At 36.1% G+C, this 19,831-nt stretch overlaps 2 protein-coding genes across 2 annotated transcripts; one reads left to right on the top strand and one right to left on the bottom strand.

The window, feature by feature from the left end:
- Positions 1-2,865: 2,865 nt before the first annotated feature.
- On the bottom strand, positions 2,866-4,047 carry LOC141620970 (putative F-box protein At1g19160). Its single transcript, XM_074437703.1, has one exon. The coding sequence runs from the start codon at positions 4,045-4,047 to the stop codon at positions 2,866-2,868; it is 1,182 nt and encodes a 393-aa protein (XP_074293804.1).
- An 11,337-nt stretch (positions 4,048-15,384) lies between these two features.
- On the top strand, positions 15,385-16,085 carry LOC141619068 (small ribosomal subunit protein uS9). Its single transcript, XM_074436099.1, has one exon. It carries the CDS (start codon positions 15,482-15,484, stop codon positions 15,926-15,928), a length of 447 nt encoding a protein of 148 aa, XP_074292200.1. The 5' UTR covers positions 15,385-15,481; the 3' UTR covers positions 15,929-16,085.
- The last annotated feature ends 3,746 nt before the right edge of the window (positions 16,086-19,831 follow it).

Here is a 19,831-nt window from a genome sequence, read left to right as displayed (position 1 = left end):
ATATAGCAAACCCATGAGATATGAGTTCTTCATATCCATACTTACCTGTGAAATTTATAGTTCTACAATATTATGCGTTAATTTTAAAAATAATTATACGATCGGGTTGTTCTTATCCTATAAATTTAGATTATAATCCTCCCCGTTGCTTAATCGGAAATCTTATAATGGAACAATTTTAGATTATGTTGATTATTTCAAATTGACTAAATTGCTTCTCAATGAAAATATAAATGATGGGGATCCCGAATTGATGAGAACAAATAATCTACCGTCACAATCTCCTTTAGTGTTCACAAACACTATGATACTATGTGTGGCCCGCTGACCCACATATATGAGGCGGTCATAAACTCCCTTTCACTAATTATTAAATAATGATTCACCGAAAGACATACGACTTTTTTTTTTGGTTCATATATATAAGTAGTTAAAATTAGGGATGGGGCAGAGGATTAGTATGAGGCTAGGAGCGCTTGCCCATGCCGGCGGATGAAAAATTCGAGATTTTGTCAAGTTTTTGAGTTTTCTCAAAGTTATTTTATATCATTCTTGTCTGTCCCCGTTGATTTTAAATCATGGCTCTGTTACTGTTTAAAATAACGTTTTGGTGCAATTAAAACACATATATACCATTTGATAAGAACTTACCCGACTCGACCCCTAAATATTAACTTGATTGTAACAAAATTATATTGCATAATTTCTTATTTCTCTATTTTCTTTCTTTTTTTAGGTTTCAGATACAATTTATATGGAATTCACAAAAGGAATGAATCTTTATAGATGATGTTTAGCCTAAATTAAATATGGTTTTTTTTAAAATGTGCCTAAATGGCACATAATAAGACTTATCTACATCTAAAATAATTGTCCTAATTAATTTATTCTGTTTCCTAGAGTACTTCATCTCTCAATTATGTGTGGAGAAAAATAAGGAAGGGCTGATTGTAATTAGCACAATTTATGAAATTTAAAAAACTTAATGAAATAATTAAGATTAACCTATGCCTAAACTATTTATTATCACGATTCACGTGTCTATTGGGCACATTTTAGAAAAACCCATTAAGGCTCCGTTTGGCACGACACTTCAGGTAACTTATTTGACCAAAGTAGCTTATTTGACCAAAATTTCAGCTACCTGATTTTTTTGAACGTGTTTGGCAAATAGCTTATTTGGTCAAATAAGGTACCTGAAATGAAATGCTACCTAGAGTAGCATTTGAGATTTCAGGTACCTGAAATAAATTATCTTCCATTTATTACCCCTTCAATCTATAATATTAAATAATTATCATATCCTTTTACGTCATTTTACAAAAATCAGCTACCTTTTCAGCTAGTTTGCCAAACATTTTTTTATAATCATTTACCTTATCAGCTCTTACCTTTCAGCTACCTTATCAGTTACCTTTTCAGGTTTCAGTTAGCTTTTCAGGTTCAGTTAGTCTTGCTGAAGACGGGTCGGAGCAAGTGACGGGTAATGCCACTCACAAAACAGATAGGGGGGACAAGGTGGGGGCACCCCCATGTGCTTCCCTCTCTTCTCTATTTGGGTCATTTGTGAGAGGAAATGGTATCCGTCACTCCAAAGTGACGGATACGTGCCGTCTTCAATGAGATTTTGTGTTTCAGGTTTTAGATAGGTTTTCAAGTTTCAGCTACCTTTTCAGCTAGTTTTACCAAACAGAGCCTAAATATTGGCTATAAAGTTTTACCAATGATTTGTAATTAGTTATGTAGAAGGAATCTTTTGTGCATATGTTTTACCTAATTTATGCTTTTTTAAGTCTAAACTTCTACCATAATGTCATGTCATCTCTACTTATATACATGTAATCAGTAACTTAGAATATTAATACATAGATTGATGATTGATTGAATTGATGATTGATGATTACAAAGGTAGTATACTAGTATACAACTAACTAAATCAAAAGAGAATCATTGACTTCATAGAATAAGGAGCAATAGATGGTAACTAATCACACAAATTATACATTGCTTGTAGACTAATATTACGATAGTTGACTAAAGATATTTCGGGAAGATATTTGTGCTGGAGTATCTTTGATAGAAGATGTATCTTTGATATTTCCGCTTAAGATGGACGGTCTATGACGGAGTCCAATTTTGGATGATAGCTCATGAAAACGCGGCTTGTGAAGAGGATTAGTCGGTGACTCGGTGTGTCCGCTAGTTGATCGCTGCCATTAATGTATTGTATTCGAATAAAACCAAGACGAACATGTTCTTTGACAAAATGAAAGGCGAGAGCAAGATACTTTATCCTTGTAAATATAGAATAGGTGTAGCAAAAGATTTGAAAGAAATGATTTTCATTATAGTTCATCGGTGACTCGAGCGATAATATAGAAGTACGAGTCTTTAGAACGGATCATGTCCTTGTAAAGTTGCGCGCTCATATGAATAAGAATTTGTGTCACGTCAATTAGCCATTTTAACTACAACTTTTTATTAATTAATTTACTGTAATCGTGTTTAAAAAAATATTCCCTATCTACTTAAGCTAGATTATTATTTGAACCAATTTCAATTCCGTGATAGAAGGTGTTATATTTAATAACTTGAACACTTAAGAAAGATACCCTTCAATTTGAATTGTTTTGTTTAATCACCCCGGGTTCTATAACACTAAAAAACTTCAATGATAATAAATATTTTCATCTGGATTTTACCAACATTGTTTTTTTAATTAAAAAGTAATTTAACGTAGATTCAACATTTATGCCTTCTAATCTTCGAGCACGTCACTCCCAGGCGGCGTACTTGGCATACGTAAGTTTGCAGGCTATTACGTAAAATAATAATGTCCATCCTGGTCGTTATTTGTTTGCAGTCCTACAAGTTCTTCGGTGAAATCAATGTGTTTGCATGAGACAGGAGGATGCGATAATTGAGCCTACGCTTGATCCGAAAAACCATCAAGTTATCGCTACCAAACTTATAACGAGCCAAAGCAGACCCGTCCTTGATATCACAGTAGAACCACAGTCGCCCTCCAAATAATTTAACCGGTTGATAAAGCAAATTTACATATGGATCCAAGACTTCATCGTAGCGACTACATAGAGTACTCACATTAATAGAGGCTAATTCAGTCCACTCACCAGATTTTACGTCTGTCAATTTCCAGACCCTCCATGTACATCCTCTTCCTGAAGCTATAAACCCTAGATTTGTTCCCATACTTATGAACGCGAAAGCAGTTTTAACTACATCCTCTGGCTCAGAAAACTGATAAATAGTTTCCGTCTCAATATCCAACGCAAATCCATACCGTCTACTGGTAGTATGGTAATAGTGAGTCCACCAATAGATAAATCCTCCCAAAGTTTGTGGACAATACGACATTGCATCCCTCATTTCCGAGTTAACGTGCTGTATACCCTGAAGATCGATAGATCTCCAACCTTTGTCGATGCCTATAGTAAATACCCTCAATTTTACTTGTTTATTGTAGGATCTAGATGCACCAGAAGCACACACTACTTTATAACAACCAGTTGAATCAACTGCTATTCCCGCGGTACTCATACCCTTTAAGGGAGGCAGACTGATGTTTTCTTTAGTCATAGGATTCGCCACATGAAATATTTTTCTATTCGATGAATTTGTAAGCAAGACTAACCCATTAAAACAGGATACTACTGCAGTTTTTGAAGGAATTTGGATTTCTGTAGCATCATTCAGTGTAGGCGTGTCAGCATCGATATGAATCACATGATTATGATCGCTATGTGGGCAATCGGTCTCTTGAATGAGGAAACCAGGAGTAGACATTCGAGAATTTAGTCTAACGAAATCAGGATCGCGAATTATGTCGTACCACTGCTTGCATACGTATCTCATAACGTGAAAAAGGGCATTACCAGGAATAAATATTAGGATGTTAAATATTACCTCTATTGGAAGATATCGTGGATAACAATGATCGTGAGGAGGCTGACGTAGTTTCGAGCGAGTTGGATAACGATGAGGCGGTCCGTCTGCCGTTGTTGCCGTCTTCTTCTTTGATGACATTTTTTGTGTGTATTCAATCTTTTGCCCTATTTGTGTTTCTTGTTGCAGTTTTTCAACAACTCTTTTCTACAGCCGCCTCATAATAATAATAATAACCTAGGATGAACTCAAAACAGCCGCCTCCGTCCCGGTCAATTGCAAAAAAGGATAGGACAACAAATGACCGAAACAGGAGGAGTATTTGTTAAAAATCTTTACAAGTTATTTCTTAGAAATTGTGTTTCGAACTCAAAACCTTTAGAAAAATAAGGTCCATTTTAAACTATTTACAAAAAATGGGTCCATAATACCGAAAACGACAAAAATATTTTCTTTTAATAAATCTCAAAGGTGTCACTGTGTGAGATGGCGACTACCTAAATTATACAGTGTTTAAAATGCGGGTCATCGTTTATAGTTTTCGGTTCTTCTACATTATGAACAGGCTTCATCTTGTGATAATATCTTGCAATTGAAGTTCAGGGACAAGAGAGTAATTAACTGAAAATGAAAATAATTGAAACAAATCATTTAGTTTGATCTCAGGTTGGGCGATTACGATTCACATAATATTTAGGTTCGGGCAAGTCAAATCGGATTCCTAGGGTTGGATCATCAAGAGCTATCAAAATGAAAATAATTGAAACAAATCGTTTGTGTTGCCATTAATAATCACAAAAAACAAGCATTTAACTTTCTCAATCTTTATCATTTAAATTACATTTTCATGCTTGATACAGCCTTAAAAAAACAATCACAAAATACAAGTTTGTCTTAGAGAAGAGCTTCGTATTTTAAGTGATCGTACTAGTGTCACATGTCGCGATAAAATGCTTAAGCTAGGCTTTTTATGTATTGTATAAATTTATTTAATTTACACACTTGTTATTTACGATACATGTCTATACACAAAACTATTTCATGTTTATGTCATGAAATCAAGCAGCTTGTGCGATTAAGGTTCAGGCATTCTAGGGGGCTTTAATTTTCTGTTCTATGGTCTTGAATTTTTTTCCTCGTAATGTTAAGGCGCATTTCCGTAAAGCAGTGTCTCTTAAAAGTTTGAACAAGTTATCAGAAGCACAAGCCTCTTTGGATGAGGCCGTGTTGGTGGAGCCTCATAACCGTGATATTCTTAGGGAGTTGGAGGATATTAAGAAGCTTCAAGCTCTTAAACCAAATGGTAAACGCGTGGTTGATCACTCTTTCGATGTTACGGATATTAGAAAAGGAAAAAGGCCAACATCTACTTTTGAAATTCATAAAACTGGTGTGTTGAAAGAGGTGCCTGAGGTTGTACTTTCTGAAACATCGAAGTTATCTACTAGTTATGTCGATACCTCGTCATTAGATAATATGGACCTGGGTAGTGCTAGCAGTTGTGCTGCTAATTATTGTGATAATGCTGAAGCTAGTTCCAGTCGCGCTCAATCGACTTCAATCCTTGTTCTAATCAAGATGAAAAAGTTCAGGGACATTTTCATGTTGTTGCGGATGCTAAGTTTCAGCCCCTGTTTGAAGTGGGGGTTGAAGCTTCTTCTAGTAGGGGCCTGTTATTGAACAATGACATGCATGGTCTGCGATAATATTAAAAGTAGTAGGATCTCAGATATGGTGATAGAGAACGACTCCAATGCCGAGACTTGCCCTCGCTCGTTAGGGCTATGTGCTAGTCATCTTCCCGCTGCTAAATCTGCCAGATATAGTTTCTCCAACAAAAAATCAAACCCATAAAAAACTGTCTCTCTCTTTCAAAGATTATGAAAACTTGATGTTAGGGAAGAATCTGCAATTTTTTCATCCAAAGTCGGGGGCTCATATGAAAGTTCGCCCCCTCTCTACTAAACCTTATATCACTACAAGAAAAACTGAAACAGGCGACCGAAATTTGGCGACTGAAATAAGTAGTCGCCAAATTGGCGACTGATTTTCAAATTGGCGACTGAAATTAGTCGCCAATTTGGCGACTGACTTATTTAAAAAGGGAATCAAACGTGGCGACCGAACTTTTGGATTTGGCGACTGAATTATTGGTAGTCGCCAAATTGGCGACTGATTTTCAGTCGCCAAATTGAAAATCAGTCGCCAATTTTTTTAGTAGAAACCAGGCTGTCATTTTTAAAAAGGGAATCTACGTGGCGACCGATGTTTTAAATTTGGCGACTGATTTTGTGGTAGTCGCCAAATTTGGCGACTGAAATTCAGTCGCCAAAATGAATTTCAGTCGCCAAATTTTTTAATACAAATCAGCCTCTCTATTACTTTACTCTTTACGAAACAAAAAAAAAAAACAAGGGAGAGCGAAACAGCGGCGACGACGACACAACCAACCAACAACACCACACAACCACCCTTCCACCGCCATTTCCACCGCCACATCCACTCTCTTTAATTAGGTTAGTTGTTTTTGTTTAATTTCAGTTTATTTAGTTTAATTTGTTAGATTAATTTATAGTTAGTTTGATTAATTTGTGGTTAGTTGGTTAGATTTATTTGTAGTTAGTATGTTTGATTAATTTGTAGTTAGATTTAGTTTAATTTGTAGTTAGATTTAATTTAATTTGTGTTTGAATTAAAAGCGGGAAGTGGTGATTTACCCCCATAACTTTGTGCAATTGTGAAATTAACCCCCACAACTTTCAATTGGAGAAATTTGGCCCCATAACTTACATAATAAGTGAAATTAAACCCTTTTATCAAAATCTCACGAGAAATTCAATTTATCATATCAAAAAAAGTAAAAATGGTTATGTTTTTATGAAAAATACAAAATAAAAGTTTAAAAAACTAAAATAAAAAAACAGCATAAATTAGATAGAAAAAAATTAAAAATACTTTACAAAAATCAAACAATTTATTATTTCTATATAAAGTATATATTTTTCAACTATTTTTTACAATTTTTGTAAAAAAAATTCAATTGCAAAATATTTTTTCAACTTTTTTTACATACGTATGTAATTCGGTATGATTTTTGTTAAAAAAAAAACAATTAACAATTTTATGTGAATTTTTTTGAAATGTTGAAAATTAGAAAAATTTGAATATTTTTTTTTTGCCCTTTTATTATATTTTTTGTCATGAAAATATTTTATTCCGACTTCTGATTTTAACACAACTACCTAACAAAATATTTTGCAATTGAAATTTTTTTACAAAAATTGTAAAAAAAAGTTGAAAAATTTGTACTTTATATAAAAATAATAAATTGTTTGATTTTTGTAAAGTATTTTAATTTTTTTTATCTAATTGTGCTTTTTTTAATTTATTTTTGTAAACTTTTATTTTGTATTTTTCATAAAAACAATAACCATTTTCACTTTTTTGATATGATAAATTGAATTTCTCGTGAGATTTTGATAAATGAGTTTAATTTCACTTATTATGTAAGTTATGGGACCAAATCACTCTAATTGAAAGTTATGGGGGTTAATTTCACAATTGCTCAAAGTTATGGGGGTCAATCACTACTTCCCCGGAATTAAAAGGGAATGATTAAGGGGGTTTTTGTGGGGTGGGCCGTGGTGAGGTGGGTGGCGGTTCGGCCGTGGGTGGGCCGTGGTGGGGTGGTTGGCGGTTTGGCCGTGGGTGGGCCCACCGGTGGCGGTTCGGGTCGTGGGGTGGTGTTTGGTGTTGGTAGGTAAGTGAAACCGTCTCATTATCATTAGTATTAAGCTAAGTGGAACCGTCTTAATTAATATTATTATTAATATTAAGCTAAGTGTAACCGTCTTTTGCATTAATGGAATTAGCTAAGTGGAACCGTCTTTTGGATTAAGAGAAATTAGCTATTAGCTAAGTGGAACCTTCTTTAGGACTTGATTTTGATAAATTTAGTTTGATAATTCATGTTATTGATGAATTGAGGTTGAATAACCTTGTTATTTTTGTTTTTCTTTTCTCTTTTCGGGGGGTTGTCACCACGTTGCTAGGCACCACCGCACGTGTAGTGTTGCTTCTTGTTTTCTTTTCATTTTTGCTTTTACTTGATTAGGTAACCTCCTCTTACCAGTTACCTTTTAAATTTACTAATTTTAGTTCAAATTATGTTACGGACTTTAGGATAGAAGCCTTTATTATGTGGTTGAATTGGGCTATTGATTGACTTAATTAATTTAGTACTTGATTGTGTTGTTGTTTGATTTTATGTTGACTTAGTACCCGTTCAAGAATTACTCATTAGGAGTAATTCTTGAATAGTCCCCATTTTGGGACTGTCTTTGTACGTTTCAAGTCATTTAGGTAATAAACACGTACTTGTGATTTATTAATGAGGAATGAGTTTGGTGGCGATCCCTTTAATGTTCTCCGAATACATGTATATGTGGAGTAATTAGTTATTCTACATAGATGTGTATTTGGAGAAATCAAGGGAATTGTCGCTTAATTTTTTCCTCATTAATAAATTACAAGTGTGTTTGCTAGTGACTTGAAACGTACATTGACGGGTTTAGGTTGGAGTGATAAGGACCCCATTCGAAGATGGATTACTTATTGACAATATTTATATATTGTTTTCATATGTTTATTGTATAATGTGGAGTATAATGTTTAAATTTTGTATGTAATATTATTGTTATTTTTTAAAAAATGTTTAAATTATTTTGGGGTCTTCTTTAGATTAAAATGAAGAGATTGGAACGTTCATGGATGTATGAAGGAAGATTAGACCATTCCAATAAGAAAAGACGTCATACCGCTAGATTTATAAAGGGTGTTAGCGAGTTTATTGAATTTGCTAAACAACAAGATGAATATGACTTGGTAGACAAAAAACTTAGGTGCCCTTGTGCCAAATGCAAAAACCTGAAATACCAGCTTGACATTGTAGTAGAAGAACATCTCATTATAAACGGGTTTAAGCCAAATTATTACAATTGGATTTCACATGGAGAAATATATTCTCCAATTCATGAACAAACTCACACTCAACAAATACAAAATGATGAGAACCCATATAGAGAGATGGTTGTTGATGCTATGGATTCCACTATTTTTAATAGTGATGACCATACAACTATTTCTGAAGAACAACCGCCACGCCCGCAAGCAAAAGCCTTTCTTGACATGTTAAAAGCCTCAGAAAAACTCTTGTATGAAGGAAGCAGAATGACATTGTTACAAGCCGCTTCTAGGCTAATTACATTGAAATGTGAGTTTAATATGTCATTTGTTGCTGTTGATGGCATTGCCTTGTTCCTTGAGAAATCTTTCCCCGATGATAATATCATGACCCGAAGTTTCTATACTACCAAAAAAGTAGTTAAAGGTCTTCAGTTACCGCATGAAAAGATTGATGCATGTCCTGAAGGATGTATGCTATTTTGGAAAGATGATGCTTTGCTTGACAAATGTAAAGATTGTGGGGCGGATAGATATGAGACAAGTGAAGGAGATACAGTTTTGGTGTTGAAAAAAGGCAACGGTAGTAAGAGAGCCAAAAAGAGTAAGAAACCAATAGCATGTAACCAATTATTTTACTTTCCTCTCGTACCAAGACTTCAAAGAATCTATGTCACCAAAAACATTGCCGAACAAATGAGATGGCACAAAGAAAACCCGCATGCTCCGGGGAAGATGAGTCATCCTAGTGATGGGGAAGAATGGAAACGATTTGATCAGATGTATCCTGATTTTGCCAAGGAACCCCGCAATGTACGACTTGGCTTGTGTACGGATGGATTTGATCCTTTCGATAATTTTGGGAGGAAGTATTCTTGTTGGCCCGTTATGGTCACACCATATAATTTACCACCTTGGTTATGTATGAAAAGACCATTTATCTTCTTGTCACTTATTGTTCCCGGACCAAAAAGCTCGAAACGTAATTTGGATGTTTATTTACAACCATTGGTGGAGGAGTTGAAATATTTGTGGGAAGTTGGGGTGGAAACTTATGATGTGTCTAAAAAACAAAATTTTCAACTTAAAGCTTCCCTTTTGTGGACAATAAATGATTTTCCCGCCTATGGTATGCTATCTGGATGGTCTACACAAGGACAAAAAGCATGTCCTTGTTACATGGAGGAAAGTAAAGCATTTTGGCTTCCCAATAGCAAGAAAATAAGCTGGTTTGATTGTCATAGATGCTTCTTACGAGAGGGAAATCTACATAGGAAGAACAAGAAAGCTTTCACAAAAGGTAAAGAGGTGTTTGATGCCCCTCCGAAACGAGTGCCTGCGGATGAGATATGAAAGACGGTATGTGATTTACCATTCCCTATTGATGGTACCGAGGAAGAATTTAAAGAATTGAAAAAGCAGAAAAACGGTTGGTTTAAAAGAAGCATTCTTTGGGACCTTCCTTATTGGAAGACAATATTGATAAGACATAATTTGGATGTAATGCACATAGAAAAGAATTTATTTGAGCAACTAATTGACATGATCATGGATGTAGAAGGTGAAAAATGTGATAGCATTGCTTCTAGAAAAGATTTGCAGAAATTTTGTCATCGTCCCAAATTACACATTCGCGGCGACGGGTCTAAGCCAACATCCATTTTCACTCTCGACAAAGCTAAGAGAAAAGTATTGTGTGAGTGGTTACAAAATTTGAAGTTTCCTGATGGGTATGCATCAGATTTTAGTCGATGTGTTGATCTTAAGAAGCTGAAGTTGTAAGGCTTGAAAAGTCATGATTGTCATGTATTAATGGAGCGATTATTACCCGTTGCTTTGAAACACCTCGTGCCGACAAACGTTTGGAATGCAGTTGTTGAGATTAGTCAATTCTTCCGAGATTTATGTGCCTCTTCAATATGTGTTGATGACATGATTCGTCTAGAAGAGCAAATACCACAGATATTGTGTAAGCTTGAAATGATCTTTCCTCCTGCATTTTTTAACTCCATGGAGCATCTACCGGTTCATTTGTCATATGAAGCCAAAGTTGGGGGACCCGTCCAATATAGGTGGATGTATCCATTTGAAAGGTAATTAAGATAATCTAGCTACTTTTAAATTAAAATTAATAATAATAACTAATCTATTTATTATATGTTAACTTTATTATTAATAAAACTCATCATTAAATTTTATAGGTTTCTTAATCATTTGAATAAAAAAATTGGTAATAAAGCTAGGGTGGAAGGTTCTATATGCAATGCTTATTTAACGGAAGAGATTGCAAACTTTTGTTCCCTTTACTTTGAAAAACATATAGAAACCAAAGCAAAAAAACTTGAATGTTCAGAAACCGGATGAAGTAGACGGAAGTTTACCCGAATTTTTTCAAACTCAAGATGATGAAGGGTGTTCATCAAAGGGGCAAACAAGATATTTGGATGATAAGGAGTATAATCGTGCCCACCTTTACGTGCTATCTAATTGTGACCTCTTGGAGTCATACGAAACACAGTCATACGAAACACAGTTTATTAATGATCGTTCTGGAATCGTATGTTGGGTGTAAGTACTGTGTCTATTATTTCACACTTTTTTTTTGTTTTCAATGCAACATGTTTATTTTATGTTAGATTTTTTGTTGATTTTCTAACATGTATGTTTTTTTTTTCATTCAGAGAGGAAAGAAGAAGTCACAGCCGATTGCGACGGTACCGGAACTGTTTCTGGACACGCATTTCAGGGTTGACCACAAAGGGGTTAGAACTTGGACTAAGCCAAAAGACAAGCAATTATATGTAAATTTTCCGTAACACTTAATTTTTGTTAATTTATTCTCTTTTAAAATGTCGTAAATAAGGTGGTTACCATATTAACTTACAACCATTTGTTTAATATTGTAGGAAGCATTTGAACGAGAAAAAGCCGTCAATCCAGAAAAATCGGATAATGACATATGGTATGAGTTGGTGGATGGCTTCAAGAAAGGGCACGTGTATGGTACCGGAAGTTCAACACCGGTTTTCTATGAGAAAACGCGTAGAAGATCGACTTCAACAATTCCTAGCAACACGTATCAACCGGGAATTATTAGTCAACTTCAAAGTCAAATAAGAGAGCGTGATGAACGTGATGCCAAACGTGATGAAGAACTTGCCAAACGTGATGAAGAATTCCGACAAATGAAGGAAAGAATGGAAATGTTTGAGAATTGGTGGCAAGGTTGTAACCCCGGACCTAGATCTAACTACGATCCAAATGATCCGCATGGTCCACATGGGGGGAGTGGAGCCGGTGTTGGCTTCCAAGTAAGATGATTTTAGCATGTAAGCTTGTAAAACTTGAACACTTTAGACTTGAACATTTAGAATAACTTAGCTTGTAAAACTTTCATTTTCAATATATGAAATGAAGTTTGAGAAAATGGGAGGTGTTGGGTTGAAATGTATGGTGTTGTGTGTGTTGAAATTTGGGATGTATGGTGTTGTGGAACATCGGTTTGTATGCAGGTTGTAAATATTTGGCTAGCAATGAAAACGAAAAAAAACCACCAAAACATACAGTAGCTTTGGCGACTGAATTGGGATTTGGCGACTGAAATTCAGTCGCCAATTTGGCGACTGATTCTTGGTAGTCGTCAAAATGGCGACTGAATTGCAGTCGCCAAATCCCAAATCAGTCGCCAAATTACCTCAGCCAAACTCGCTACGTCACCCAAATTTGGCGACTGAATTTAGATTTGGCGACTGCATTTCAGTCGCCAATTTGGCGACTACCTAGAATCAGTCGCCAATTTGGCGACTACCCTATCAGTCGCCATTTTAGTCATTTGGCGACTGATTTTCAGTCGCCAAATTTGGCGACCGACTTTAGTCGCCAAAGCTAGAAAAGGCGACTAAGGTCCGCGACTGACATTTGGCGACTGATTTCAGTCGCCAAAATCAGTCGCCTGTTTTAAATCTTTTTGTAGTGTATCTTGAAGGGAACTCCCCATGAGAAGTCTTCTTGGGAAGCAGTAGTTCCTTCCTCTTCTCCATTGCCCGTGAATCTTTGTCTTGCTACGGGCTTTAGGCCGTCTAAAGATTTGAAAACTCGGTTAGTCGTCTTAATGTTAAAAGACCACGTTTGTCTTAAAAGGAGAGTCTAGTAAGTAATAACAACTCGGTTTTTGAAGTGGCAACACTTGATAGCTCTCTTACGAAGCATTTTCTGATGGACCTTTCTTCTCCAAGGGAAGCAATAGTTCTTTGGTTCGAGGACCAATTTATGAATACCATTTATAAACCCAAGAGTACTGAGTTGGTCCACGAAGAGGTTATTTTTCAAGTGGATAAGAAGATACGACTATCGCCTGACCTTTCTTTAGTTAGTAAGGTCTCCACGTTTCAGTTTCTTGCTGTGCCCAAAGAAGATTTCAGCAAGAATCGTAGTCGTAAGGTGGTTTACCCTTATTGCCATGGTCGTGCGGTTCGAGATGGTCTCAATTTGAGGAAAAGATCTCAGGTTATTAGTGTCAACCGTCGTTCTGTTTTTCTTTGTAGGTACTCGAACACTATTGTAGCGGTTAAATCAGCTAAACGAAAGGAGTCTCATGGGATTTAGTTTGAAGAATATTTTCTTCCTCCTTTTAAGAAATGCCGTCTTTCTGTTAATAACTCTTGTAATATTAGCTCGTTTCGTTGTACTGCGTAGCTATGGGGTTTCTAGTATCCCCGAGTTTGTATGGTAGTTTGACTATGTATTCTCCATTTTTATAATTTCTATAAAATAGTACACGTTTGTCTAAAAAAAATGAAACTCAAAAATAATACGGAAAAAGTATCCCTAAACTTTGTCATTTTGCACGTGGTATTTAAATTTTTAAAATTTGTGCACATGCTACCTTTAAACTTTGATTTTCATGTTGCATGTACCCTTTTTTATCGTTCTTAAAATTTTCAGTTGAGCATAAATCGTATACCAGAAATCGGAATTGACCAATTTTTTATTTGATTTTTAAAACTAAATATCTTTTCGAGATCTATAATTATTGTTGAATGATAAGTGTTCCGGGTGTAATTCCAGAGCAGATGTTTGTTACCACTCGTAGCTAGTAGAATGATGTCCTTGCTTGAATCCTCCTTGCGGTCTCCTGAAACGATGAACAAACTGAGGGCTCGGCTTTGGCCGAGCGTACTCACTCCGACGCTCAAGTCAGTGAACTTAGAGAGAAGTTGTTGTAACTTGGCTAAGAGTATATTGTAGAGAGATAAGAAAGATATTACCAGATGAATAGTGGTTATTAGGTCAATTTGTGGATCCTTTCCTCAATGAAGGTTGAGGAGTATTTATAGGCATTCACCTTTTGTCACGTAGTGGCCAAGTGGCCAAGTGGCTATCAGGTGAAAAGACCGTTGTACCCTCGGCCGATGGACCTGTGGCAGGCTCGCCGAGGGTCTTGGATATGAGTACGCGGATTTGTGTCCCGGCTGGCTTAGTTGTCTGGCCGAGACCCAGGTGACAGGCCGATGGGCTCCATCGGCGAGACTGTCTAAGTCGTTGACTTTGCTGTGGATACCCTTGACCTTGCTCAGTATGTTGACTTGGTCAGCGGTGCAGAATATGCCCCATCAATAAGATTTACATGATACAATACGAAGGTTGAAGGCCTTGAAAGTGTCTACCGATACACAAATTCTCCCTTATGACGGAGGGTATCCGTCACAAACTTGTGACGGGTACCATATTGTCTCACAAAAAAACCCATAAGGGTGAGAGAAGGAGCACATGGGGTGGGTGCCCACCTTGTCTCCTCTACCCATCTCCACTCACAAAATACCCGTCGCAATATCCGACCCGTCACAAGGGAGACCTACTGCCACCGATATTGTAAAACATGAAAATTTTGGGTCATTACAAGCCATCTTCGTAATACTATAACAATTTTTCTAATGTGTGTCCTAAAGATGTACAGTATAGTGGGCCAGCCTCGCCTAAACCGTACCTCCGGTCCACAAAACCCCAGCCTCGACACGATCCCTTGGGCCGGGCTAGTGCTCATATTTCATTGGTCCGACCCGATCCAGTACTAAAAAACAAAGGGCCCCAGCCCACCCCGACATGACTCACTACCGGGCTGGACTACATGACATTGTCCCGACCCAACACAGTTTCATTTTTGGGCTCAGCCTGCCTTCAGTCCAGCTCGACCTACACTAGACCGGCTCAGTGAACACTTCTAGTAAGCTGAGTATGGAAAGATGAACAAAATATTCTTATGATAAATTTGTGTTTACACTTGAATTTCTCATAGAATAAATTACTCGTATTAATCTTTTCATATTCAGTTTATTAATATCTAACCTTAAAACACACGTTAGAAAACCCGAGTTTTAAAAAGTAAATATCTTTCTTAGTCACACTAACGAAGCCCAAAACAAAACACACTCTTCATTCTTCAAACAAAAAAGCCCAAAACACAACAAAAACCCTACGACCTCCCCACAACAAAACCCCTCTCTAAATATAAACCCTAACCCTAATTCCCATTTCATTTCCCATCGCCTCCATCAATCTTAGAGAGAGAGAGAGAGCACACTCTTAGAGAGAGAAACCTCAAAAATCCACAACAATGGCGACACCAACTCCAACCCAAACCCAATCAGTCCAATGCTTCGGCCGAAAGAAAACCGCCGTCGCCGTCACTCACTGCAAAGCCGGACGCGGTCTGATCAAGATCAATGGAGCACCAATCGAACTAATCCAACCCGAAATCCTTCGTTACAAGGTTTTCGAACCAATTCTTCTTCTGGGACGACACCGTTTCGCTGGAGTTGATATGAGGATCCGGGTCAAAGGTGGAGGACACACTTCTCAGATCTATGCTATTCGTCAATCAATTGCCAAGGCTCTTGTTGCATTTTACCAGAAGTTTGTTGATGAACAGCAGAAGAAGGAGATTAAGGATATCTTGGTTAGGTATGATAGGACTCTTCTTGTTGCTGATCCTCGAAGGTGTGAGCCTAAGAAGTTTGGTGGTCGTGGTGCTCGTGCTCGTTTCCAGAAATCTTACCGTTAAGAAGCAGATTTCGGCGTCAGAGAAGAAAGGAAGAGGAAAATGGAGTTTGTGTTTTTTTGTTCTCGTTTATTTTTGTGTTTTGAATGAATGACTTTAGTTTTTATGGATAATGTTGTTTTAGTATTATGGCAATGGTGATTATGACATTTTGGACCGACGTCTTCTCGATTCGCCGTATTTTTGTTCGTAGGAATTTAATCATTTCGAGTATTTGATTGCGTTCATGGTTATTGTTATTGTTGTGCTGTTAAGGTTAGTTTTATTTCTGTGGCGGAACTAGGATTTGATGTTTTGTAGTTCTGAAGCGAATAGTTTCGCTTCAGCGAAAAAAATGTAGAAATTTTTGATGGTGATTAGGTTTGTGTTTGTCATTTAAATTGAATGTGTGTTTAGTTTTGATTCGATACTTGATCCTGGAGTTATACTAGTTTTGACTTGGTTTCGGAACCCGGATTTTTAGTTAGGATAAACTAATTTGGGGTTGATTTGTGTATTATTGAAGGAGAAAATGTGGAGTTATTTTTTTGTAAAGTTTCGAAATTTGGTTGATTTGTGTATTGTTTATGTGAGGCCTAGACAGTTTGTCTAGGTAAAATTGAAAAAAGTTATTATGAATCACTGTAATACAAGTGATGTTGAGGTTCTATATGTGTCGTGTTGAACGGTGGTTCTGTTTAGCTAGCGGAACCAGGGTTTGGAGTTCTCATTTGGTTCGGAGAGCTTTATGTTTTGATGTGTTTATTGATTGTTGTATGATGATAATTAGCTATGCATAGTTGTTGATGGGGGTGTGTCTTTTAGCGGTAAAATGATTTTTGTAAGGTCAATATTGATTTGGTAGCAGAATCTGGATTTTTAGTTGGGATAAAGTAATTTAGTGAAAGGGAACAAGAAATATTGTAAGGTAAATTCGTAAAATGTGGATTTTTTAAGTAAAGTTTCAAACTTAGTTGATTTGGGGATTGTTTCTGACCTAGACCAATTGTTTAGGTAAACTTGAAGCTTTGAATTTATTGTATGAATTGCTGTCATATAAGTGATGTTGAGGTTGGTTTGGGTGGTGTTAACAGTGGTTTTATTTAGGTAGCGGAACCAGGGTTTGTAGTTGGAGAGGTGTATGATCAGTGTAATGAGTTGTGCGTTGAAGTTGAACTGGTGAAATTTTATGAATATCCCACTTGGTTGAGAGACTTTTATGTTTTGATTTTGTGTTTTGAATGTTGATTGATGATAATTATCCAACTATAGTTGTTGGGGGTGTGTGTCTTTTAGCAGCAAAGTGATTTTCGTAAGGTGAAAATATTACTCTAGCTGAACATTTCAAAATTCTTCCCTAGCTGTCCGCTGATAAGATGATGATTAGGTAGTGGAGTATTAAGATCTGTTGTTTGAAGAGTTAAGAAAGGGGAAACGAGTAGAGTTTTGTCGTTGCGAGTGAATTAGTATTTCTATTTTTTATTTTTCAGCTTAATGGTTGATTTGTGATTGTGGCATAAATGGATGAATTTTAAAGTGTTCAACTAGAATATTTTCTATTCAGTAGCAGAACCCGGATTTTCGGTAGAAGAACCTGGATTTTTAGTTCGGATGATGTAATTTGGTGAAGGGGAACAAGGAATATGGTAAGGTCAGGTCAACTCGGAAATCGTGGATTTTTTCTGGATATTTTTTAGTTAAGTTTCAAAATCACTTGATTTGGGGATTGTTTGTGTTGTAGACCGATTTTTTAGGTGAATTTGAAGCTTGTAAATTATTGTAGGGATTACTTTCATATAAGTATATAAGTGATGTTAAAGTTTGGTTTATGTGTGGTGTTAAGAGTCGTTTTGTTTAGGTAGCGGAACGAGTGTTTGGAGTTGGGGAGGAGGAATGCTTATCCCATTTTGTTGAGAGACTTTAAGTTTTGAACATGTGTATCTTTAGCAGCAAAATGATTTTTGTTAGTTGAAAATACTCTAGTTGAACATTTCAAATTCTTCCCTACGTCTGCGTTGCTGCCTGCTTATAAGATGACGATTAGGTAAAGGAAGATTAAGATCTGTTGTTTGAAGAGAGATGAAAATGAAATGAGATGAGTTATGTCGTAACCGGTTAATTATTATTTCTGTTTCTTATTTTTTAGGATATAGTGCTCTATTTGTGATTGTGGTAATTGTGTTAATGTTGGTTTATGGGTATTGTCAAGGTTGGTTTGGTTTGGTTTGTTTAAGGTTATTTAGAAATCATAATTAACCGGTTGGCTAAAGTTTTGATTTTTTTGATGGTGATTAGCTAATGCAGTCGTGGTATGATGAACAGTGGGCGACATTTTAGTCTTGTTTGAAAAAAACTGGGAGTAGATCCATTCTTCTGTGTTTTTGTGTCGGTGTCAATTGTTTGATGAGGCGGAGAAGTAACAATGATTCAAAATAGTTTTTTTAAAGGAAATTTTTGAAAAAATTGGGGACGAGAACCATTCTTCTGTCTTTTTGTGTCAGTGACGGAACCAGTATTTGTTGTAATTAGGGGTAAAAAAATCTTGTAATTTTGGTTGCGTGAAGAACCTAAGATTTGTACAACAGGTGAAGTGGTTTTAGGAAGGGTGAATGAGTTGTATAATAAATAAGGTAGACACGGAAAATGTTAGAAATTCTCTCATTGGGTTGCGAGACTGTTGTGTTTTGTCGTGGTTATTGAGTAATTATATGTTTGGAGGGAAATAATTTTAAGAACATTTGAAAATCCTCCTTAGGGCTGTGCCATTGGTACGACTGATTAGGTAACAAAGTCGAGATGGGATGAAAAATGTTCCAAGGTTTTTTGCAGTAGTCTTGTAGTTGATTATTAAGGCAATAAGTTTTTTTAGGTAAAGCTTGTGTTGTCTGGGTTCGCCTTCTCGGTGCTGTACATGTGTATTGTTCTAGTTTCCTGCTTTATGCGATGAGTACTGGTAGTTCTATGCAGTACGCGATGAGTAATGGTGGTTTTTTTGCACTATGTTGAGCGTCTTTATGATCTTATCATTCTTAAGGCAGTAGCTGTGTAACTAATGATGGTTATTTGCAGTAATTTGATGTTTGGGTTCACTATATCGGAACTGCATATGTATTTGACTGTCGTTGCTAGCTTCTGAATTTGCGATTATTTATGATGATACAATACCTGTTTAGATGTATTTGATACGACTGATAGCTGATTTCGAGCTTCTAAATTAAGCTTGGACTTGGGCTGATTTCGGGAACATCCAAGCATAATTTTAGCTCAGGATCGACTTCCAAATTTTGAAGCCCAAATCTGAATTGATCCAATACATTATATTCTTAATGTGTTTCTGTTTTGGGTTTAAAAACTTTTTAATTACTTCCTCCGTTTAGAACTTAGTTTCCATACGTTTCATTAAAATAAACTTCACATATATTAAACAAACGTATGGAATCTAAGTGAACAGTGGAACTACATTTTATAATAGGTAGGTATAACTGCAAATAATAAAAAAAATATTACTAACATTGTAGATGGTAAAACACTTGACTAATTCCAGAATATGGCACTCTGCATTTTTTGTCAAAAGGTTTAAGACCGTCTCATAGTGAGACCGTTCTAATTTTGCTAATCCAATCTGTACAGTGATTGAATATTAAGACATGTTATGCTTTAACAATCAATGAGCTCATAATAGGGATTGATTGTGCTCAAGTTGAACTTAAATATAATTCATTTGGAGATCTTGTCTGCCGGGTTTGGTTCATATTTTGGTTACAATTTCAGATTACGACTAAGAGATTAAATATTGCACCACACTAATCGTCGCCATATATAGTTTGTTAAATTGTTAGTACGCGATTTATAATAAATACGAAGCGTAAAAAGATTTATAATAAATAGGAAGCGTAAAAAGAAGGATTATCAAAACTTAAATATAAT

This window comes from Silene latifolia, chromosome X (genome assembly GCF_048544455.1).
Source record: "Silene latifolia isolate original U9 population chromosome X, ASM4854445v1, whole genome shotgun sequence".
NCBI classification, from domain to species: Eukaryota; Viridiplantae; Streptophyta; class Magnoliopsida; order Caryophyllales; family Caryophyllaceae; genus Silene; species Silene latifolia.
Note: the sequence above shows the minus strand (reverse complement) of the source record. Positions and strands in the feature narration are given on the sequence as shown.

Excerpts from the sequence above, each read along its gene's own strand:
- LOC141620970 (XM_074437703.1), bottom strand. The coding sequence starts at position 4,047 with ATGTCATCAAAGAAGAAGACGGCAACAACGGCAGACGGACCGCCTCAT.
- LOC141619068 (XM_074436099.1), top strand. The coding sequence starts at position 15,482 with ATGGCGACACCAACTCCAACCCAAACCCAATCAGTCCAATGCTTCGGC.